Here is a 24,113-nt window from a genome sequence, read left to right on the forward strand (position 1 = left end):
AGCTGGCTGGTGCTAAAGGGTACACATCAGAGAAAGCCTCAGAGAAATGACAAGCTTGGGCATGTTCGGACTGAAAGAAGCAGATGAAGTACAGAGTGAGTTACTAAGGGGGCAGACAGATGTGAAGGAAAAAGTATGAAATCCAGTTGGACAAACAGAAATGAAAGATGTAAAACAAGAGCAATCATAAGACAAAGTTATGCAATTTACAAATGGAAGTACATAAATCTGAGATGTGGACAGTTTTTTTACTGCCCTGTCTTTAATCAGAGGTTGTGAATTGAACAGCAAACCCAGAAGTGGCCATCACTGCAGCTGACACTTGGGGACTAGTGAAGGGATGACAGGGGTAAGGCCAGAGGTTGGGCACACAGTTGCAATTTGAGCCAGTGTGAATCAAAAACAACTCACTCAAATGACATATGACTGAAGCCACAGAAGGAGGAGATGTAAAGACAACCAGTGAGCAGAGAGTGAGGCGGCAAGAATGAACAATCACACCTTCCAGCAGTTGGACGATGTGCCAAAGTGGTCAGGAATGAGTGTGAATCAATTGGAGTTGCAACACTGCAGAAATGAGTGGTGGTGCCTGAGTGGCTCTTCTAGACTTGTTCAGCACCACGGACAGCACCCTCATCTCTCTCATAGACTGCCAGTCAAAACAGCAGCCGAGCTGAAGAAAACACAACATGATCCAACAGAAGAAACCTCATCCTGCTGGTTTATAATAGATCATGGATAGATAATCCATGTATTCTACTCAAATCATCCCCAAAAAAAATCCACTAAAGGGCTGTTGCAGCTTTTGGAGATTTGGGATTGAGATTGAGCGTGAAAAAAATTCAGTTTCCGTTAGATTTGTGATAACAATCCCATTTTAGCGCTCTGAGACAGGCCCCTCAGCTCCCTCACCCAGAAAGTAATGAGCCAATTGAATTGGTTAGATAGGAGCCACAGGGGGACAAAAGGTTTAATTCTCTCTAATCTGTCACAATCTACAGACTGACACCACCTCTAAGCCCCTCAGGAAAGAGAGACACCAGGAGAAAGAGGGCGTGATGGATAAGAGGAGAGGATATGGAGATGGTGCTGCTGAAAACATCCAAGCAGAAGTGGCAGCAGAAACAGAGAAGTAACTGTATCTGGAGAGAGTCTTAAAGGCAGGAGCAGCAGGAGTATATGGAGCAAATATAGGTTAACACAGGGAAAGACCTTGGCCCAAAAAAACAGAAGTATAGAAGAAGAATACCCTACATGGACGCGCACGACGGGAATGCGCCTACACCTGTGCTAAACTAACCAACCTTGACTGTTCAGCATCGCAAACGCAGCCCGGGAGGACGATGAAATCACTCAGTAGAAAAATAAATGACTTCATAACGACTAAATGAAGATATCGTGACTCAATGGGTGGGTTTGCTCATGATCTCTCAAAGCATTTCAGCTGCGCAGCCCACTCCAATAAAACTCACACCATTTCCACGGAGTCAAGCGGACACTAGTTAAACATCTTTGCACAATATTTCCTGTAAACTACATGTTTGCGAGGCGGAATCTGTATCCTCGCAGAGAGGCTGAATGAGGCAGTGATGTGCGCATAGGATTGTTTAGAAAACCCCCCTCTGCTGTCACACACACTCACACGCGGAGTTTGGAGATGATAAACACAGACCAGGGAACATGTGAGCGACTCAGACAGAAAATCGGGATGAAATGGGGGTGAAAAAAATGAAGAGCTGCTTAACGACTTGGCATTCAGGTAACTGTGGTTTTATTGCGCGCTCTCAGATGAAGATGAGCGTTTGTCTTTACGCTAACACGACATGAGGACACGTTATGAATGCTGTCATCATGAACATACATTTGACATGACTATAAGTCAGGTTGAAAAGGCGCCATCGTCGCAATTACTGCCTTAAAAGCACAACTGTAGTTATTTAAAGGGAAAAAATACTCACCCTGCCACGAGAGTCGTGCGCACACGTCAGTAGCCAAGAAACCTCACACCAGGGAGGCTTGGTGGATTTTGGTCTTCCTCCCCCTCTCTCTCTCTCTCCCTCTCTCTCTCTCTCTCTGTCTCTCTCTCTCTCTCTCTGTCTTTCTCTCCCCCCCTCTCTCTCTCTCCTCTGTGTGTTTTCCCTTAAGCCCCCTTACCCATCCTGTAAATCCCTCACTCTCTCTTTCACTCAATCTGTCCCAGGCACTGCGGTGGATCGGTTCAGCAAGCTACTTTGGCTACAAAAGAGACATAGGAGCAGGAGGGAGAAGTGTTGGGAACAGAGAGAGAGAGAGAGAGAGAGAGAGAGAGAGAGAGAGAGAGAGAGAGAGAGAGAGAGAGAGAGAGAGAGAGAGAGAGAGTTAAAGAGATGGGGGGGGATACAACTGTATTTTATCTTATCATATCCTTTTATTATCCTTTTACCTTTTGTTTTTGTGCAGTAATGTTGTATAATGTAGTATAGCTCATGTTGTATAGTATATATGGCTTTTATTCTTACATTTTTAATCATTTTACTTATATTGGACTTAATTATGATCATACCATTTAGGTAAGATTTAGATTTGTGTGTGTGTGAGAGAGAGAGAAAGGGAGAGAGATGGGGCAATGAGTTTGATATGAAGGGGAGGAGATAAAAAATATTTACAGTTGCCTTAAGTTAAGTGAATAAATAGTAGAAAATATATACACAACCTGTCCTGTAGTACAATAAAGTTCATTTATGACTTATTGAAACATTTTTATTTAATCCCACATAATGATCGAACAAGAGAAATTGGACAGCTGGTAACCTCTCTATCTCCCTCTCTTTCTTTCTTTCTCTTGTCGTCCCTCTCTTCCTCTTCCTCTTGCCCCCCCCCCCCCTCCTTTGTCTCCTGTGGTCCATGTCCCTTGGTCTATTTTTAGACTGCTGGTGGAGGGATCCTATATTTTTAGTAACGATATCAATAGTCTACAGCACACTCTGACCTGAGGGCATGAGCGACAGAGAGAGAGAGGAGAGAGGAGAGAGGAGAGGAGGGGGGTGAGAATTAGAGATAGAGGAAGAAGAGACAGCAGTGAGGAAGAGTGATGATATTGTGTCATAGTGACAGTGAGTGATGGACTGCACTCACAACTCCAACCAGAGAGAGATGAAGGTTCAGTTACACAAAAGCAGATACTGTCAATTTGATACAACTAACTACTGTGTTGTAGGTTGGATGTACAGTTTATATCAGAAAAAGAGCCTCATCTGCCACTTTTTAATTTTATCATTACTGGAATGAATATAAAACTCATTTAAACATTTAAGTCACACATCCTGATATGATAAGTTCTGAATTACAGCATAATAAGGGACATCAAAACTAGGATGCAATGTTTTAAAATGAAAATACACATGTACATCTGTCAAAATTTCTACAATTGCACTGCAAGCAATTTACTTTCCACCACAAGCATTCGTCACTTCAATGCCTGAACACTAGAAGTAGAGAATATATAAAACGGATCATAATGTTGATGTAAAGGCCCGGACAAGACAAGACAAGAGGAGATACTCGTATCAACAGACAACAGTAGGGGGTATTTCAAAGAGATAATAGCAACAACAATAAATTCTGACACTATGATTTATAGAGATTGGTGTAAAACAATGCAGTAAAGTATTTACAGCGCAGCGCTGACAGACAAGACAAACAGTGAAGAAGAGAGATGAAGGGTAGATAGAGAGGAAGAGAGGGCGTAAGAGGAGGGAGGTAGGGAGGGAGATGGGAAGTTGATGAGATTTTAACGTGAAGGTCAACTTGTTATAACTCAGATCTCTAAGGGGATATTAGTCCCATCATGATGCTGGAGGGTTTGGGGGGGGGGGGGGGGGGGCGGTGGGGGGCGAGGAGAGAGTGTGAGGCTGCTTCAGAGGAGGGAGTGAAAGTGAGATGCCTGAGAGGTGGTTTTGCTGGTTCGACAACTACAGTACCACAGTAAATAGAAGGGTCAGCATCTTCTCTTTCTCTCTCTCTCTCTCTCTCTGTGTTTGTGTGTATGTGTGTGTGTGTGTGCGCACATGCTTGAGATTGCACTTTTGTGAGTATGTGTGAAAGTGAAGGAAAGGGAGTGAGCGTGACAGAGAGAGGCGTGTGGAGAAGACAAAGCGAGAGGCTGTTTGTTTCCCGGCAGCTTCACACAGAATGAAACACTTCACTGTTATTGTTTTATTCAGTAAGTTTATTTCGATGTTCTTTTTTTGCCAGCACATAAAAACATAATAACTCAACTAACAGATACATAAATGCATAAATTATCTATTGTATTATCTATTATTGATTGTATTATTTATTGTATTGATGTATTGTGTGTTGTGACATTTGACCTCAACTCAAACTGAATCACTGCTCTGACCGCTTACAGTTGACCACGATTAAAGGGGTACACACACATCTGCATTTACACAAATATGCAGAGAAGAAGAAGAAAAAAACATAATGATGCTTCAAGGGAAATAAAACATATTTCTGTGTAAAATGACCAGCTGGTTTATGAGATAATAGCACTGAGACTGGATTATTAAACTGTATGTTTGCAGCCAACTGCTCTGCTCTTATAGTGTTTAATGACAGTGCCGCTGTTATTTTTTCCATGTATTGAACAGTCCCAGTGAGCCTCACTTTTAATTACAACTAATCAATGCTGTGAGGACGTCATTACACAGCAAAAAGCTTTATGATATGTAGCACAAAAATAATAAAGTGCCTGTACCTGTGCAAGCTAACGAGCCTCTTGTTTCAACTGGAGAAAAAATTCTTGAGAGGCGTATTTTCTGAGACTATAGAATATTTTAATGCAGTTGTAGGATATCTTTAAGGAGCGCAATTACTGCAAATTGTAATATGGATTGTGCTATTCCCACAGCTTGCTCAAGAATAACAGATAACAGTTCTATATGAATTACAAATGAAGCAGCTCAGAGTGTGGTGGTGAAGCGAGGACTTCCTCCCAGTGATTATGGAGTCAGGCAGCGTGGGCCTGGGCAGGGGGTAGCACTACATTAATTGTCACATCGTACTCGCTGTGTTGTTTCAGCGTCTCAGTCGGTCAACTGAGGTCACTGGTGTGACGCTAAACTGAGCGCTACGCCAGAGGAACCTGACTACTGAGCGCTTCCACAGGATGACTGTCTAATTGAAAAAAAAAAAAGGCTACACGCTCAGTTTGCGTCATAGTCAAAGTGTCATTCAGCCAGAACGACTAACACATTCACACACAGAAAAAGAGTGAGATAGATATTTCAAAAGACACATTATAGTGCTTCTGTTGCTGAATTACTGTACTGGCTATAAACACAATGTTCAACTGGAATACACCTGCTAAGAAACCTCCTTTCTTTTTAAACATTTTTAGCAAAATTATTTAAAAATGATGTTTTGCCTACTATGTGGTTTGTAGCTGTATGAGAAAAAAAATGTAATTGTTTGGTAAAATGTGGCTTCTCATAACACAAGATGATTCTAACAAAAGTAATACATGGAAACAATTTTATTGTAAAGCTAAATAGGTATATATTTTTGGATAATCTAGTACTATAGAAAACTAGTGTGTCAAAGAAACTGATTCTAAAAACACGGCATGCATAGGGATGAAGTATGTATTCATTTATCAGATTCAAACTACAGTACTCTTATATCAAGTAAAGGCATGTCTTACAAAAACACTCCAACATGGTTACATCTATATCGGTGCTGTTTGCATTGCTGCAACATATTTGAATCTGTGACTAGCAAGGTAAAGTACACACATCAAAGAGAACGCATGAACGTGAAGGTGTCTTGGCATTGTCATGTAAACGTCAGAATTTGGTTATGAGAGGTTTCTGTAATACTCACTGCTAGTGCTCATGTTCAAATTCTCTCTTACAGTATAAAACTACTATTAGTGGGATAACAGGGTGGTTTGGGTACACTTCGAAGGGGGGAGCTATCGGGTTTTGGAGCCATTTTCAAACGGCGGTGAGAGGTGAGGGGGCAAAGTCTGGGTTGAGGAAGGAGAAGCCCTCAAAGTCCTCCTGGTTGATTTCCGCAAGTACATCCGGGTCAGAGGGAGTGAGCGCTGATGGAGCCGCTGTGAAGAACTGGTCGAAGTTTTCTCCTTTTTTCCCACCCTGATGAAGATGAAGAGAAGATTAGCATGTATATTCACACATGTGTGGTTAATACTGATTATATTCACGCCATCCATCAAAATATAAGAGAAACCAAATTATAAATCCACCTCCATAACTCTCTCTCACCCACACTTTCCGTCTCTCTCCAAGGAGCTCTTTACCACACCTAGAAAGTAAGTGGCTCACATCTCTTCTCCAGCTTCTTAACAGCATTTGACAGCCATTCTGCTGGATGATATGAATCTCATTTGGCTAATGGGCCTGGCCTCTAACCCCTGAGCATACTCAGCTCACTCAAGGCGCACCTCACCATTGACCAGTGGGCCCACAAACTGGCGTGTGGCAGGCTAATGATGACATACATTTGCATATGGGAGGAGTAGGCAGGGCCCCAAGGTCAGAGGGTCCTCTCTATTATGACTGGACTGTCTGTTCCATGGCACTCAAAGCAGATCTCTAGGAGCCAGCGGAGGTGATGAAAGAGAGAGAGGAGAGGGGGAATGGGAGGGAGGGAGGCACACACTGTTTGAATAGAATAAGAAAAGAAAGGAGGGGATGAAGCTCCCAAAATGGCTAACACAAAGCGGAGAGAGAAAGAGGAAGTATGCAGGGAAATGAGGGAAAGCGTGGGAGTTTGAGAGAGAGGAGACAGATGGAAGAAAGTGACAGCTCCAATTCCCTAAAAGTGTCCTCGGAGAAGCAGAGAGAGAGAGAAAGAAAGAGAATGGGGGAAAAGAAGAGAATGACAAGAGAGAAAGAAAGACAGAGAGAGTTTGTAGTCCATCTGTTCAACTGACAGTTCTGGGTATGAAGGGTGGCTGGATCTCCAGTCTCTCCAGACGGTCCCAGTCAATCCAGCGGAAGAATGGATGCTCCCTGATCTCTCTTTCCGCCTCCTCTCCTCCACCCAGACGCTTGGCCGGGTGCTTTGTCAGGAGCTTTGGTAAGAGCGAAGAAAAGGAGGGGAAAAGTGGGAAAAGAAGAGTGTTATCAATCTTTTCATCTAACTCTCGACAAGACAGCGAATAAACATATTCCCCAAAATGTTAAACTACGTCTTTAAGTAGTCAACAGTGTGCATGGTGAAACTGAGCTGTATTCTTAAAGTCGCCCTCCAGTCATAAATATGTTTTCCTTCTTGTTCCTTCACTCGATGTTTGAGCTTCACGGTGCAGAATGATGTATGTGCAGAGTTTGACACTAAAAGGCTGTTTTCACTTTCATCCGATGAAAGTGGAAAGTTTCTCTGTGCACACTGAAAATCTAAGTTTAACACATGTACCTATGAGCATTATTTGTGAAATCACAACTAGTTTGGAGCCAACCGTGGTCCAGTGTACAACTTACAAGTGTGATGTTGAAACTTGAAGCCTCCAGTGCACAAACACTGAAAATGGACTTTTTAGTGAAGTAGGAGACATCTTGTGTCCTGCAGTTAAACTTTTGAACTGAATAATATTTGCATATTCATAGATTCTGGATTTTTCAATGAGAGGGAGATCTTTAAATATTGTTTAAATGTATTCTTTAAATGTAATTTAATGTAATTTCATTTAATTTGTCTGATTTACATATGTACTTACAGTATCTTGATAATGCATGAGTACGAAGAAAATGAATACTTACTCCCTTGCAGATAGCGACAGCTTCACGTGACAGACTTTTTGGGTATGAGACGCATTGCTCCATGATGGACTGAAACAGCTCCTCCTCATCAATACCATCAAAAGGTGGCTGGAAGAGTGAGGCAGAGAGAGAAGCAGTACAGTTAAGAAAAGAGAGTATCCATGAAGAACCGTGGGCTAATTGAAAGCAAATACATTGAAATTAAAGTTCTTTGAAACTCTTTTGAAGTGATTACAAAGAACGAGTACTGGAGGCTTAAGAGTCTGTGCACACGGGTCTATTGTTAGGATTAAGCTCAATGTTACCTGTCCTGCCAGCATTTCATACAACAGTACTCCATAAGACCACCAGTCCACTGCTTTATTATAGGGCTGATATGCCACAATCTGAAAAGGATGGAGAGAAAAGGAGAGGAGATAAAGAGGAAGAATGGCAGTGTAGAGATAAGGGAGTGGGAAAAAAAAGAGAAAGCACAGTCATAGCAGTCGGCTGCTTGGATGATATTCAGTTATCACAGACAGCCGGAGTGAAAAGCAGAGCGAGCGAGAGAGGAAAAGAAATGTATGGCATTAGGGGAGGGTGAATGTATGAATGAGCTTAGAAATAATCAACATGTGACTTTGGATTTGTGTGCTTGTGTGTGTGTGTTTGTTTGTTTCCCTGGTGTGTGTGTGTGTGTGTATGTGTATGTGTGTGTGTGTGTGTGTGTGTGTGTGTGTGTTTGTGCAGGGGGCTGAGCACAAGGGAACAATTCCCAGCCCCTGGGGAAATATATTGTATCTCTTCCAAAATGGCAGATGCAGGAGAATCAATGGGTGTTTACATAAGAGAGTCAATACCCAGGGGTCCCATAGCAAAGGTTTACAATATCAAAGACGTGCACAACAGTCACATACTCTCTCTCTCTCCCTTTAGTCCGCACATTAAACATGCTGGATATCACCTTCAATCACTCCTTCAATTAACTTATGATCACTTCACAGAGACACACATGCACACACATGATTTGTACTGTAAACATTATACATCATACAGTGATGATATTTTGCATATCAAAGGGGTGTCAAGAAAAACCACCTCCACTGTTCTGCAGAATTTCAAAACATCTGATATTCGCATCGACATCGATGACATCTCTTTCAGTTAGTTTTCAGTGGTTTGTCTCACTTACAGCCCGTGAGTCACGGGGGAATTATTCACGGGGGAATGTAAGAAAGTACATTTACAGCTTTTGACAGCTTTAGTTACTAGTTGATTTTAAGGTTAAAATTTATATACGTTTATAAATTATTCTGTATTGTTAAAGATTAAACCAGCAGTTCCCACCTTTTTTATCTTGTGAGCTCCTCAGTGTGTAGTAGTACAGTAGCTCGTGTTTCAGATGTTTACAAGTTGTTAGCAGCTCCATTAAAGAGACATTTCTCCTCTAAAAGTCTCACATGGTTTCATTGAATTAATTGTTCAGGGCCCAAAGAGTAAAATTTTCTTCACTTTCTTTCCCAAAAAAGTAAAGATTAAAGAAAAGTCTGAAAAATGAATCCAAATTTATAGCAGAACTTTGTTTTTTCTTCTTTCCTCCACCATTAATCATCTCACAACCCCTCAGATTTATCTTGAGACCCTTTGGAGATTGAGCAGCTACAACAGTAAAATGTTGCTTACACGTTGATTCATCAGTGTTAATAATGTACTTCATTAAACATATTTAATATATCAGTCACTGCAGAGGAATTCCTACAAAACTAGTACTTGTACTTTTAATACTTTAAGTAAATTTATCTACTAACTGATTTCTGTACTTTTACTCAAGTAAATCTAGGACTTTTACTTGTACTGGGGTATTTTTACATTGTGGTATTGCTACTTTTACTTAAGTAAAGGATCTGAGTACTTCTTCCACCACTGTACCACTGTACACTTGGCAAAATTGGTGATACAAGGTCTCTGAAGGACAATCGTGATTTCTGTGCAACGTTCTGGTCGTACAGGCACACACCACTGCTAATTGAATCATGTGAAGTTAATTATTCAAAAATGCTGACAAGGTCACAGAGGACGGAGGAGATGAGAGGAGCTGCAGCACAGTAGCTCGCTGTCTCACAGCGCTGCAAAACAGGTCAAGCAAACGAAGAGGCGAAGACAGAGGTGAAGTGAGTGGAAATGAGGGATCTAAGGAACAAATAAGGGAAGTTCAGGAGTTAGCGTTGACGGTGGAGAGAGGGCAGAAGCCAGTGTACCTCAGGGGCGATGTAGTCAGGGGTGCCACAGAAGGTGCGTGTGGTGTCGCCCTCAAACATGCCCTCCCTGCACATCCCGAAGTCTGCTATCTTTATGTGGCCCTCGCTGTCAAGCAGCACATTATCCAGCTTTAGATCCCTGAGAAAGGAGGAGATAGATCACACAGGTATGAATCATTTTGATAGATAACATCTTTATAACAGTCATTAGCTACAAAAGACATGATAAATCTGTGCCATGTCTGTGTGCTGCACTGCGGAGCAACGACAGTGCCAAACCAGGCCACGTTAGATGAGCAGCCCATTTCTTTACCTGTAGATGATGCCTTTGCTGTGGAGGAAGAAGAGGCCGACTGCTATCTCTGCTGCATAAAACCTGGAGGAAAGAGAAAGAGGAGAAAGGAGGGTGGTATCATTTCTAGTTGCTTTATCTTTCAGAAAATTGGCCAAGGTTTTCAGCTAATTCAAACGAGGATGATGACAAGAAGAAAGGAAAGAGGGAATGGAGCTCGAGAGGATGATGAAAGGGAGAGTAACAAAATAGATGAAAGGCAGGATGATGAAGAAAGAAAGCTAGATATGAGCAACAGGGTAAGAATTAGTTTTAGATGATTGATCAAAGATTATTGATTAGATGAACAGCCAGGGGGAGGGAAAATGTAGATGAAAAGATGAGATTAGTGGGAGGAGAAAGTCGTAGGGAAAAAGAAGAGGGCTGGTACTTGAGTTGATGACTTTTTATGAGTCACCAGGTGTAATGAACAAAGTGAAGAGATGAGTGTGTATGTAAAGGAACAGAGACTAAAAGAAAGGCAGGAGATGAAACACTGTGTAGATGTGATTAAAGGTAAAAGGAGCTTTCTGACAACATACGCTGCATGAGCCTCTTTGAACTTCCCGACTATCTGAATGTGAAACATCAGGTCTCCCCCGTTGACATATTCCATCACATAATACAGACGGTCCTGCGGAAACAAAACAGACACACATGGACACACACGCACTCATAGTACATAATCACCTCTTGTCCAAATTAAAAAGCAATCTGTTAAAACCCCTCCTCCAGGACCAAGGACCTTGTTAAAGAAAGCAAGCTAATTATTTCATTTATTAATCGAAATCCTCAGCCAACCTGGACTGAAATAACTCCTGGGAGGACTGCGCAGTCAAAATGTCAGGCAGGTTTATGGACAATTTAATGAAAGTTATGTGTTTCATTTGGGGCCCTATATACCTTCTGCACACACACACACACACAGATGTGCAGGACACACACCTCAGTCTGGAAGGCGCAATAGAGCGATGTGAGGAAGTGAGGGCGAGAGGAGAGCGCCAGAACCCTCCTCTCCACCAGGGCGCTCTCCGTATCCTCATCCTGGAAGAGAACGTCTTTCTTCAACACCTTCACAGCAAACAGACGCTCGCTGCCTCGCTCCTCTGCCAGCAGCACCTGTGACAGAGAAAAAGACAGAGAGAGAGAGGAGAGAAAGTTACAGTAACAACAAGGAGACAGACATCCATCCCAAGAAATTTAAAGTAGCGACTGTATGTCTTTAAACTGCTGAGGTCCATAAATAAACAAAATGTATATTTATAGACACTACACCGACTGTCTGGTGTCAAGAAAAGAAGAGAAGGACGAGCTCATTTGCTGAAAAAAAGCATTTTTAAAATAAACTTTATTTTTATAACTTTTTATAACTTTTTAAAAAATTCCTCACTCAGTGTAACACAACAGCTGTTTTTTCATTGCTTTAACACAAATACATTTAGTGTTCAACACTCTTGAATGCATCTCTCACTACAGCTTTATTTCTTACTCTAGATTAGAATTATGCATGTGCTGTAATGCTGCCAGTAGAGCGTGTTTTTTTTAGGTCATTGTGTTGTAAGTGACAGGAGGGTGTTCTAGTTGGGAGAAAACTAGTTCTGCTGTTTTAATAAAATGATGTGCTTTTGAGGCACATTTAAATTACGGGACGTTTGGGTGCATCTCGTGCATGTAATCAAATTATTTGGACAGATGCCTGAACAAGTTCACTGCTGTTACTGAATATAACAGTTAATTAAAGCTGCTTTGTGCTTCCAGATTTCAAGACACATTAATGTCAAAAGTGAAAAAGCGAAGCTGCTCTTGTGTTTTTATCAGACATTAAAAACACATTCAGCGGCTATTTTCTCACTCCTGTGGAATTGGTTTGTAGCTGGTTGTCGTGAAAGCTAATGATGCAATAATTTTCTACAATGAGAGCCACATGACCCTGGTTATATGGTCAAAAGCACTGGGAAGTGCTGACAACAACACTGTTTAAAATTTTCTGGCCGACCTGCAGTGCTGAGCTGTAATGGTCACTGGCTAGTGGGGATAACGGATCTCATTTTACTTTCAAATAGTGGTGAATAGCACAGAAAATTACACAGTTTTATTTTTCAGAAATCAATGTGACAACACAAAGGTGTTTGTGAAGAAGGCTGTGTGTGCATGTACTTTGCGTGTGTGTGTGTGTGTGTGTGTGTGTGTGTGTGTGTGTGTGTGTGTGTGTGTGTGTGTGTGTGTGTGTGTACGCAGGGCTATTGATGAACTGCCAGTCACTGAGAGGAATCCTGTTGTCCTCTGTGATCATGTCTCTGCAAACGGGACCCATCACCCTCTAGAATACTACAAATCTTAGCAATACAGTCACATTCTTCTCTTCTTTCCCCCCCTTGTTATCCAATTTCCTTTTGGTCATTTTGTCACTTTTATGCCGCGCAGTAATCCTTCTCTCTTTTTCTCTATCTCTGTCTCACTTTGCCTCACTCAGCAGCCGTGGGGTCTGTCTCTCCTTTCTTGGGTCGTTCAGTTTTTTTTTTTCTCTTGTCTTACGTAAGTAGAGTCTATTTCTCCTGTCCTCTGTAGACTCTCCTCTGACAGTTATGAAACAGCACAGGGGGATTTCAGAGGAGGAAGAAGGACTCAAAACTTCACTCTCTTCATTATGGCTCATCTACTGGGGAATTAAAGAGAAAATGGAGAGCAGAGGCTCCCTTGAAATGACACCTCCAGGAGGACTGCCTGCCTGTGTGGCATGTGGGAAGCCAGCCAGCCTGAGCTCATGACTGCTGACAACACAAAAGGGTTAAATAACGCATTTGGCAGTGGAAGGAGAGCCAATGAGCATGTTAGTAAGAGTGGCGATTTGTCAAAGAAATTCTACTTTGCTGTGCCCAGGAGCTCCTTCAGTAGATGAAATGCCACTTGAAGGTCAAGTCCATCGATAGAAGAAATGATTTACAGCCAGGAATAATCTTTGTTGTTTTCAGCATGAATGGGCTCTTTGATATCACTTACAGCTGTTGGATCACAGGCGCTGATTGTGTGCAGAAAAGATGACATTTCGTCTCAGTGGCTGGTGCATTTACCTTGCCAAAGCTGCCTTTGCCCAACACCATGAGGAAGTTGAAGTCATGGATGCTCACTTTGACCTTGCTCGGCCCTGGGGTGTGGACAGGTGGACAGGGCTGTACAGGTGTCGGGGACAGGGCCACAGGGAATGGTTCAGACTGCGGGGCAGGTATAATCTGAGGCAGAGGGGGTGTTGTAGCGTCTGGCTGTGGCTCCTGGAGAATCGTAGCAGGGGGGTTCAGAGATGAATGGTTGGCACACACACACACACACACACACATACAAACACACACAAAACATAAACACCAGACAAACTGAACCCCTTCTTATCCCCAGTTTTTGGATTATAGTCAGGCAGAACAATTCTGCACCCTGGTGGAGACAGAGTGTAACAGAGAAGGGAGGGGACTTAGTATAATTTATTATCTCATTATTTACCTACAACACCAGGCATAAATCTTCTGAATTTTTTACTAAGATAGAATTGTAAGCAGAGGGACAGTTCAAGATCCTAACCCAGTGTGAGCAGTGGCAGCTGTTGTTTATTAGATGTGGGTAATTATAAGCTGATAAAGGCTATGCCAAGGATAAATTGTCATTAGCATGGTAAAAATAAAGGGCCCCTTCACTCTCTGGTGAATACATATAAATATCCCCACTTTTTGTTCACCATGAGCACCGATGGGCACTGAAGGCTTTATTGTCCGTGCAGGAGCATGCTGCTTCCTACCTGCAGGTCTGGGTCTGGCACAGGGATGTTGTAGTACTCTCCCTCATCTTGGGCCAGAAGTTTGAACCAGCCACTGATAGGACGCCTGAAGATCTCACTCACTCCGAATGACAGCGCTCCCATGAAATCATTCCTAGATGTGCGGTCCCAGTCCCACACCTCCACAGACAGACGCCTGTCCCACTGGTGACCGCGCACTGAGCTGGAGAGACCAACACAAAAACTTAAAATCACTGGGGAGAGTTTGCTCAGTATGAAAACAACAGAACAACACACATACTGTGCAGCCACAGTATGTGCCACAGGAAAATATTGCTGTTATTTTTCAATTTTATGCCATTTTCCAGATTTTAAGGACATTTCTTAATATCTTAATTCTACTGAATATCATTAAGCTGATAAGAGGAAAACTTGTTCACTGTTAATGTACAATAAGATATGTAAATTCAAGGATCATCAACTTTATATTCTGTCCTCAGTTTTTCATCTTTCACAGATATTTTTCACCTAGCAACCTCAATTTCTGGGACATTTCATCAAACCTATAGACCCCTGGAAATGTCCCATCCTGGATTCAAGTTCACATGTACTCACAAGGTGAAACTCTCATTCCAGACGGGATTGAGCGTTGAGCGGATGGTCTTGGTCTTCTGTTTGCTGTGACTCTTTGGGTCCGGAATCAATTTCAGTTTAACATACGGGTCTGACAGGCCATTTGGATCCATGGGCATCAGGTTACGAGCCTCCCGCACTGGAGAGAAAATAGATTATTAGAAAATCAAGAGAGAGAAATCCTTCATTACCTGTGTAATCCTGGTTTTTATTTCAAACCAAACCTCCCATTACATCCCCTCACCTGTGACGAAGATGTCCTCCTTCTCTCCTCTGACGGTCAGGTGGATCCTGCCTCTCTTCTCTGTATGGTCTTGGCCACAGAGGCTGGGAACACTGGTCTCACACCGCCGATGGACGTTCATATCACAACCTCAAAGTACAAAGATACACATACAGTACATACATCAACACTAGAGCTAAACTGATAAATCGTCCAGGCTGATATATGAGCTATATATTGGCTTCAGTGAATGTCAGCCAATAAGCAACAAGAAATTTCAGTACAAAAATGCCAAAGGTTTGTTTGAGGTAATTTAGAAATAGTGTCAACATTATATAGTTTGTCCACCAGAGAGCACTGAAGTGTCTTTGTCAACTGGAAAATGTCCCACTCTGTACATACAAGGGACCCAAAAAGCCCCAAAAAGCCATTGAAAGCATGGAAGCAGGGTGTAGTTATCGGATTTCCTGCAAAGTAGCTTATGTCTACAGCATATTGGGACTGAAAGGGAGAAGATTCGCCACCGTGGAAGAAGAATCGTAGGAGGCTCTTGACACAGTGACAAAAGATGACAACAAGAAGTGTTTCCAGGAATGGAAGAAGCACTGAGGCAAGTGTATCACATCTCGAGGAGAGTAGTTTGAAGGGGTTTAGAAAGGTGCTTCTTATAGATTTAAAGTTACAGTTTTTTTTAACAATTCTCTGAATTTTTGGGTCCCCCTTCGTATGCTGGTCACAATTCTTTAATAACCAAATTTACCAGATCTTAATTAAACATATTTGTTTATGTTTTGTGTTTATGTAAAAGCAATTGTATTATGTTTTTTAGATTATTACAAACCAGATGTCGGTGGTGACTTTCCTACTATACACTTGTGATTTGATGCATTCAAATCACAAGCTGTGCAGTCCGTGACACATTTTCCATCAGTGGTTGATCTGCCAGAGACGGTAGGCAGACCTAACGCAACAGACTCGCTCTTCAATTCGCTTGTGCTAGCGCAACTGGGGGTGGAGCTGTAGCAAGGTTACATTGCTTTCTCCGTCTCTCTCCTCTGCTCCACTCCGTCTATCTCTGTGTCATGAATGTATAAATAGCTGCAGGTCTGTGGAGCTGAGTTTTGGCTGAGTGGTCAGCGCAGTTATCTGTGGTGTGGGCGATCAGGGATCAAGACCTGGTATGGGAGCCCTACTTTGTAAAATAGTTTATTGAAGAACACTTATTTTAACACTTTAATATCCTAAAAGTAGAAGTGTAATAAGAACGAAAACAGGATTGTTACACCTATTTCCACTTATATTTGAATACAAATACAAATAATTTTGCTGCCGACACAAATACAGACTCGAATACAAATACTGGACTCTCTACACATCCCTAACAGCGACACTGTTTGTATCTCTGGGACTGAGGTCGAGTGAGGTCCAAAAACACACCTGCAATTACTGCTTAATGCCATATGGTGCTGCCAAAGAGAGCGAAACAGAGATCTCTGAGATTGCCACTTTAAATGGTCTTACATTAACTCCCTGGAGTCTTGTTCTAACCATAAGCACTATTAGCCTGAACTCAACACTGACCCCAACCTTAATCTAACCCCTCACCTAACCTCCATTAAGTCAACCATAAAATTTGGTGCTTAACCTTGTGTGGACCTGCTTTTTCTCTCCAGATGGGAGGCGAGCCCCTGTAATGCCCCTAATATGTTATTAGTCCAAGTACACACACACACACACACACACACAGATAGATGAATATGTAGGGGAACTCACAGGCACATTTCATGCCCTGGTGTATGAGGCCGTACAGCAGCGAGCCGCAGTGGTCGCAGAAAGTGGGACTGGAGTATGTTTGGATCTTAAATGTGTGGTGACTCTTCAGGTCCTGAAATACAACAGAAACAATCTGTACTGAGAATTCACACAGGCATTCATAGTGACTAGCGAGATAATGTGGGGACACGCGCACACACACACACACACAAACACACACAGGGTATGATTAGTGGGAAAATGTTGAGTGGGGTATTCATGGTCAAGCCAATTAGATTTCTCCACTGGGAGAGGACATATAAATGAGAGTGCATCTAGGCAAGGCTGAGTGTGAGTATGTGTGTATGTGTGTATGTGTGTGAGTGTGTGTGCGCGCTGTGCAGAGAAGGATGAATCATTTTATCTCTCTTCAGCTCATCAGACCCTGTTTTCCCTCCCTCGTCACTCTGCGCCAGTATTTAAAAACACCATCACCCTGTTTCTCCTCTTTCCCTGTCTGTGTGTGTTCCTTTCACTCATTCATCCGTTTTCACTCAAACACTCAGTCACACACACACACACACACACACACACACATGTTCCCCTTGACCTAATTTCTGATACAGTTTATTTGGTTGGGGGAAAAACGTGAAGAAAAGACAAATCTCCCTGAAATCCTCAAAATGCCACAGAGAGGAAGACTGAGCAGTCTGTTGCTCTCTCCCCCCTCTAATTCTCCCTCTTATCAGTCTCTCCCACCCTCCACCTGTATCTCCCCGACTCTCTATCTCCAACTCCCCGCATCTCCGAGGCCTGTAGGATGACATGACATGTGTGCAAAATGTCACAGATGGGACAAGGTTGCGCAACGCGAAGGTTGTATGGATTGATGGATGAGTCACGCACACATTTCACTGGCAACAAGCTGATGGCTAAATATGATGATGTTGGTGTAAATCTTGACAAAAATGGAAAACAAGAGGAAAGTAGGGATGTGATGGATACACTGAAACATTTGCTCACATCTGGTCTGGGGGCTGCCACAGAGCCAGGACAGGTGAAGGTCACAAACTCGTGACATCTTTTGTGGACCACAAAACTGCAAACTAAAGTAAACAGAGAGAAAAATATTGTCAGAAATGAATAAATCGCTCACACAGAGAAAATCATCTGAGAATATTAAATACTGAACACTGGGTTTATCTCTACCTTGACACTGGAATCCCTGTTTGCCGATGCCCCTGAGTAAGAAAGGCACATAGATTAAGACACAAAGAAAGTCTTCTCTACTCTTCTTTAAGGTGGAATATTTTGCTTCTGAGACTGTTTCTCAGCCAAAAGAACATAGATAATATTGCAAGACAGAGATAGTACTTTTGCATTATTCCATGCTGTATTAAGACCAACAGACATGCAGGCACAAGTTGAGAGAAAAGTCTTTGTGATTGAAAAAACAAACAAAAAAACACCACAAGCTGTGTTAGAAACTACCAACTTGATCAACAAAGTCATTATGTGTGATGTTTGAGTGTCTTTCTACTCTAAGCTCTGCTGCTGACCAGGTCAAGTAGAGCAGTGTCAATTATTGTCACACGCACACACACACACACACACACACACACACACACACACACACACACGGACAAACACAATTTTCCTGTTTCCAGAACTGCGGTGTTGGCTAGTTCCCAGTGTCTCCTCAGAGCTTTAATTGAATAATTAAAGCAATTGATTGACTAAAGAGTCCACTCAGCAGCTCGCCTGTTGTGAATCAAGTTTTTATTAGGAGCTTTAGAAAAGCAGATGAACAAGACACAAGCCGAGAGCTCTGCCACAATCACACTGGAGAGGCCCAGGGGTTCATAGGAAACTGACCATAATCACTGATCTACAATCAGTTCACCAATCTCGCTGAGCAATAATTAAAGACGAGGTTGCAGAGAGTAATCTGATCCTTGATCAGCATTTAACAGCAGTCTCTGTCTGCAGCATTGAGCATTTGAGGCCAATTCTGCTTTTTGACCAGCAGAGAGCATTAGAGAACCAGGTTTGGAGAGGATCGGCAGCGTAGCCAGTTGACCGAGATCACAGGGAACTCAATGCAGGGGATAACTGCATTATAAATTTAATGTTGTGCTGACAGATGAAATTAAGTAAGAATTTCCATGAAAAATCATCAGATGACCCTAATAAACTGACCAGAATACCTGAAAACATTCTAGGTGATGTGTTTATTACAAATTACAAATAATTAATTACAAATGAAATAATAAATACAGTGAAAACCCTGTATGTTGTTGCAATAGTCCCTTTTCATTGATTTTTTTTTCTTGATACAGTAGGAAAAGCACAGATGTACTACTGAGCCATTGTTAGTGGTGTTAAGTAACACCTGTGCTGTGTTTCCAACCGTGACGTGTCAAAATGTCTGCTGTGAAAAAGTCCTGCTGGAAAGTCTGTCCTTAGATGGGTTTTATGGTCTTATTTATGGATTTTCAGTGTTAGACATATGACCCTTAAAGACAGCAGGTTACAGCCTCCAACCACGTACAAGATATTGTGAGTGTGATGAGGCAATGTCACTTTTTAATCTTTATCAGATCTTTTCACTTCATAATCAAAGGCTGGAGGCCTACAAGACACAAATACTCATTCCTTTTCAGTGCCTGAATTAACAAACAAGATATTTACATCTGCATATTAGAATAATCTTTTCTTAGTCTTTAATTAACTAGCAATCCCCCTTTGGGGCTCAAACACCAAGGTTGAGAGCCACTGCTGTGACACCCTGTGTGAAGGAACGAGTTTTCACCCTGAACTAAGTGCTGCTACTGTGGCCAAGACAGCAGCCAGTTGGAGAAATGTCCTGAAAGCTACCCAGAGGCTGCTGGCACATGCACTGCCCTGTATCCGACATACACCCCACCATATGTCCAACACACACACACACACACATACACACACACACACACACACACACACACACACACACACACACACACACACACACACACACACACACACACACACACTGCCACGGCTTCACTGGACAGAATGAGCTCACTGCATGCTTGTCTGCATTCATATGGAAGACTCAGTCTTCATATGAATCTCTATGTGCCTGCATGTCAGAGATCTACAGCAACAAAATACATTTCTTCCAGAATCTACCTGAGAACAGTTTTGACGCAGTGGTACCTTACTTAACTATTTCTAATTTTTGTGAGTTCACACTGCCTCTCCACAACCTTTCAGATGGGAATGTTGCAGTTTGTTCCACTGTTTTCACCTGTAAATATAGATTAATATTTGCCAACAAAACATATTATTTTGTGAAAGCCACTTATCTCCAAAACATCAACTTATCACAAACTACGAAAAGCAGCCCTGTTATCAGCTTTGTGACAATGCATTTTTCACATAATCCAATAGGTTTTTAAACAATTTATTAATCTTAAGAAGTAGGACAATTTAAATCCTTCAGATTATCAGAAAAATTCAAAATCACCAAACTAGGAGATTTATGGTTTTCACTGGTAAGCAGCAAGCTTAAACATCTACAGTTTATAATATATGTTGCTGTATATCTAGCGCCATCTGGAGCACCTATGAAAATAAAATACTCCTCACATATTAACACATTAAACATTTAACAAAGCAGCACTGATTAAGCTCCATAATTCCTACTTTTTAGTTCATTTTACAGATTACACTTCATTTAAAATCTGCACATTTAGTGAAGAACATTTTTGAATGCAGGAGGTTCTAATACTTCTAATGAAGTGTTTTTTATGTTGTGGAATTACTACAGTATTTTAAAGGGGAACGATTTTACACATGATGTTCAGCTTACGAGAAGTACTACTTAGCTTGTGAAAACAGTTCTGTATATGTCTTTTTTGCCTCTAGAGGAGCTTTCCAAAGTCTGAAAAAATAACCCTGAAGATGCCAGAAGGATTCATTCGATTTGGGCTTGAGACTCACTTTTTGTTAACAGAGAGCCTGCATTACAAACTTTATATAGTGGTTGAAAGAAGTTGGTATTTAGGAAGTGTGGGGTGGGATGGGGGCTGATGAAAGCATTAGTTTCAGCATCAGTTTTGGCCATTCTGCTATTTTAATCTATCCTACTGGAAATAATAGCGTGTCTTAAGTTCTTGCATGTGTGTTTATTAGTGTGTAGTGTATGTGTTAATGTCTGTGTGTGAGCACATGAAGTTGCTAAAGTAACTGTGTGGGCTGCAGTGTGGAGGTGAGGTTATGTGATCAGATCAGGTCAGTGTGGTGGCTACAGAGTGTAGGATGTTTCTCCAGCAGGCAGCTGGAACTGGTGAAAGAGAAAAAAAATAAAAGTGCAGAGAAAGTCAGAGTCAGATGGAGGGGTGGGATGCCTGAGGAGGCGGCTTATGAACTGCCGGGGTGGTGTGTGCAGTTATGTGCGTGTGTTTATGTGTGTGTGTTACCAGATGAAGTCGGTGCAGTGGCTGCAGAAGGTGGGCTGTTTGAAGAAGCGGGCCGTGAACTGATGGTCTTTCACCTCGACAATCCTCTTGTGTTTGAGCGCTCCCTTCCTCTGGAACACAGGCACCTTGGGTGGAGGGGAGAGGGGCGAGGGCAGAGGGGAGGCACTGGGGGAGGTTGCTGATGGAGGGGAGGCCACTGTCAGTGGGGAGAGGGAGGGGGAAGGGGAGACAGGGGTAGACATGATGCCTGGAGGGATACAGTAGAGAGACGGGAGGAGGTAGGGAGAGAATGGATGATGAGTGTCAGTGAGGAGGGTATAGAGTTGTACAAGCGAAAGACCTTGAACGTGGGAGAGGGAGGAGGGGGGGACGCAAGGACAGGGAGGAGGAGCAGGAGGAGGAGGGACGGAAAGTGTAATGGGTCACAGTGGAGACGGGAGGTGTATTAATGGCACATGGGACGTAGGGAAGGGAGCAGTGAAGGAGTGGCGTGATGGAAAGAAAGATCCAGAATAAGGATGAATGGACCAGATATGCAGAAGAAGATGGAGAGAATACAGGGAAAGCGACAGGTACGGAGGGAATGAAAGGAAGAAAGGGTATAATGAAGGAGACAGGGAGGTTAATTCACATACAAAGACAAAACTCTCCTAAGAGACTCTGAGACACTAAACGATTAGTGCAACTCATTGTGTCCCACATACTGCTTGTCCATTCTACCTCCAATACATCTCTTGCTCTCTCTTTACCCCGTATATCTCCAGCTTCCTGGCACCTATGACTACCACCCGCGCCCCACCGCCCCTGGGCGTCAAGTTAACAGTACCTCCTGTTGCCATGTCAACAACACCCCCACCACCTGCTCCAATATTAGAACCTGTATCCTCTCCTGAGTTCCTGCCTGCCCTTATTAGCAATTAGTCCCATTTCTGAAGAAAAGTTTGGACCAGAATAATATGTATACGTCTATAGGGAATGAGATGTGCTGGAAAAAGTGCAAAGCGGCAAATATTAGCCGGAGAGATTGTGGTGCGTGTGTTGCACGCTACTAAATGATAAATGAAACACCAACAGAGATTTAATGAATAAATAAATAAGCCCATAGCAAAAAAACATGCCAGAAAAAATGTGATGAAATGATAGCGCCTCAGCAAAGAAGCAAGAGCAAATCAATCAAAAGGGTGAAGAAGCGAATGGTGGGGAAAATGGGACAGTGCTCAAAAATTAGTTAAATAATGACAAGAAGAAAGATATGTTCTAAAAATGTGTGCAGACCCATACGGCAAAAACAATAAAGAGACAGTACCTGAATTTGTGATTATTTTGGAGGAAAGGCTCGCCTGAAGGACAGCTTTCTTCTCTTCCTCTGCCCCTTCTCTTAGTCCTGCTCACTTCACAAGAAAGGCTAAAGTGTCACACCTGTAGTTGGTCACCTCAAAAAAAGAGAAAAAAGACAGAAGAAAAGACAGAAAAAAAACAAGAGGAGCAGTTCTGTGGCAAGTGAGAAAGAATCAGCCGAAATAAAAAAAAAGGAAAGGAAAACCTATTAAAACAAAAAAGAGAAAGCAACAGGCATTTCGACTGAGATTCGAGCTTTCTAGGAACCAAAGATAGAAGAGTGAGGTGGTAAATATCCGTTAACCCAGAGGCAGGGTGAGGAGGAGGACGAGATAGAGAGGTGGTATTCTCTTTCCAAGATTGATTCTGTTTTTACTAAGAAGAGGACAAGAGGTAGAGAGAGAGAAAGAGAGAGAGAGAGGAAGAGAGAGAGAGAGAGAGGAGAAAGATTGAGGGGAATAGGCGGCGATTCATTTTGAAATCTGGGTTACTTCTCTCAGGAGAGGGTGAGGGTGGTAGAGGATGGAGGACGGATGAGACAGAAGCTGCCATTTTGCCACCACCGATACAGTATAGACAAGCAAGCGCCAACTGTCTCTCACTACTTCTGATGCCAGAAGGAGGGAGGAAAGAGAGAGGAAGAGAGAGGATCCAGTCTGGAAGATAAGAACAGAAAGCTTCAGTGGTGGAAACTCCAAGAAATGGCTAGTTAAGCATGACACGGACAAGTTAAAAATTGGAATTAAACAGTCACTGAGTTTGCAGCAGATCCAGATGACTGAAGGATCAACAGGCCTGTGAAATAAACAACCCTGTTAATGTTTTCTGCACCACTACAGTTAACAGCATCTTCACCGCATTTGAATTTCATTCTGAGATCAGAGCAAGTGGTAGAATGATAACACTGATCCACTGTGCACTGAAACCAGGTCAGCTAAGCCTGATGGGAAGAGTAGTTTCCAAGAGAGAGGGGCTGTTTGTCTATTACAGCGGAGTATACTGTGCATGTGTGTGTGTTCCTGTGTCAAGCCCATTGATTGCTCACATGTTGTCAAGGGCGCACACACATGCAATGACCTTTACACACACACACACACACACACACACACACACACACACACACACACACACACACACACACACACACACACACACACACACACACACACACACAAGTATGTCGAATTGTTTTGACTTGCATTCACTCACCTGAAGCAATTCTTAACCCTGTAACTCAATGTTGTGGGAATCAGATTTTTGTCCTCAAATGCGAGTTGAGTCCCCATGCAGTGATTTTCCCCACAATTTGATTATACAAGTATAAACACACTCACACATACACACAATTAATCACACTCCATGTGCACGTGTGGTCTAGTGTATGTGGACAATCCTGGGAGATGAGAGCAGCAGGCAGGATGCAGGCAGGCAGGGGACGAAGGGGTGGATTGCAGTGGGACGAAGAGACTAAGAGAGGGAGCGAGGGGTTGAAGGTCTAATTAATGGAAATGTAGGTTATTAGTCTCCTGATGAGGACACTGGCAGAGAATTAATTAACAATTATAATTAGCAAGATTGTTAGAGAGCAAAATGGTGTCAGCCAGTGA

At 42.5% G+C, this 24,113-nt stretch overlaps 1 protein-coding gene across 2 annotated transcripts; it reads right to left on the reverse strand.

Moving 5' to 3' along the window:
• Positions 1–4,226: 4,226 nt before the first annotated feature.
• prkcg (protein kinase C, gamma) lies at positions 4,227–23,262 on the reverse strand. Of its 2 annotated transcripts, XM_067601295.1 has the most exons (16): positions 21,169–23,262; positions 17,915–17,946; positions 17,729–17,811; positions 16,727–16,838; positions 14,975–15,103; positions 14,713–14,869; positions 14,119–14,320; positions 13,406–13,603; positions 11,280–11,453; positions 10,877–10,968; positions 10,317–10,379; positions 10,004–10,142; positions 8,072–8,152; positions 7,767–7,874; positions 6,938–7,078; positions 4,227–6,137 (listed from the first exon to the last, which is right to left on the reverse strand). In XM_067601295.1, the coding sequence occupies exons 1-16, from the start codon at positions 21,408–21,410 to the stop codon at positions 5,976–5,978; spliced, it is 2,115 nt and encodes a 704-aa protein (XP_067457396.1). In that variant the 5' UTR covers positions 21,411–23,262; the 3' UTR covers positions 4,227–5,975. The 2 variants fall into 2 exon arrangements, 1 of the variants encoding a protein (XP_067457396.1); XR_010930385.1 differs by lacking the exons at positions 4,227–6,137; positions 6,938–7,078 and having other exon boundaries at positions 7,787–7,874; positions 8,072–8,255.
• Between the last annotated feature and the right edge of the window lie 851 nt (positions 23,263–24,113).

Source organism: Thunnus thynnus, chromosome 10, assembly GCF_963924715.1.
Source record: "Thunnus thynnus chromosome 10, fThuThy2.1, whole genome shotgun sequence".
Lineage (NCBI taxonomy): Eukaryota > Metazoa > Chordata > Actinopteri > Scombriformes > Scombridae > Thunnus > Thunnus thynnus.

What these genes read in the sequence shown, in the direction of transcription:
- prkcg (XM_067601295.1), bottom strand. Translation starts at nt 21,410, where the DNA reads ATGTCTACCCCTGTCTCCCCTTCCCCCTCCCTCTCCCCACTGACAGTG. An exon ending in TGCCAGACCCAGACCTGCAG is followed by an intron (nt 13,604 to 14,118) that starts GTAGGAAGCAGC and finishes ACGATTCTCCAG; the next exon opens with GAGCCACAGCCAGACGCTAC. An exon ending in ATTGCGCCTTCCAGACTGAG is followed by an intron (nt 10,969 to 11,279) that starts GTGTGTGTCCTG and finishes TTGTTTCCGCAG; the next exon opens with GACCGTCTGTATTATGTGAT.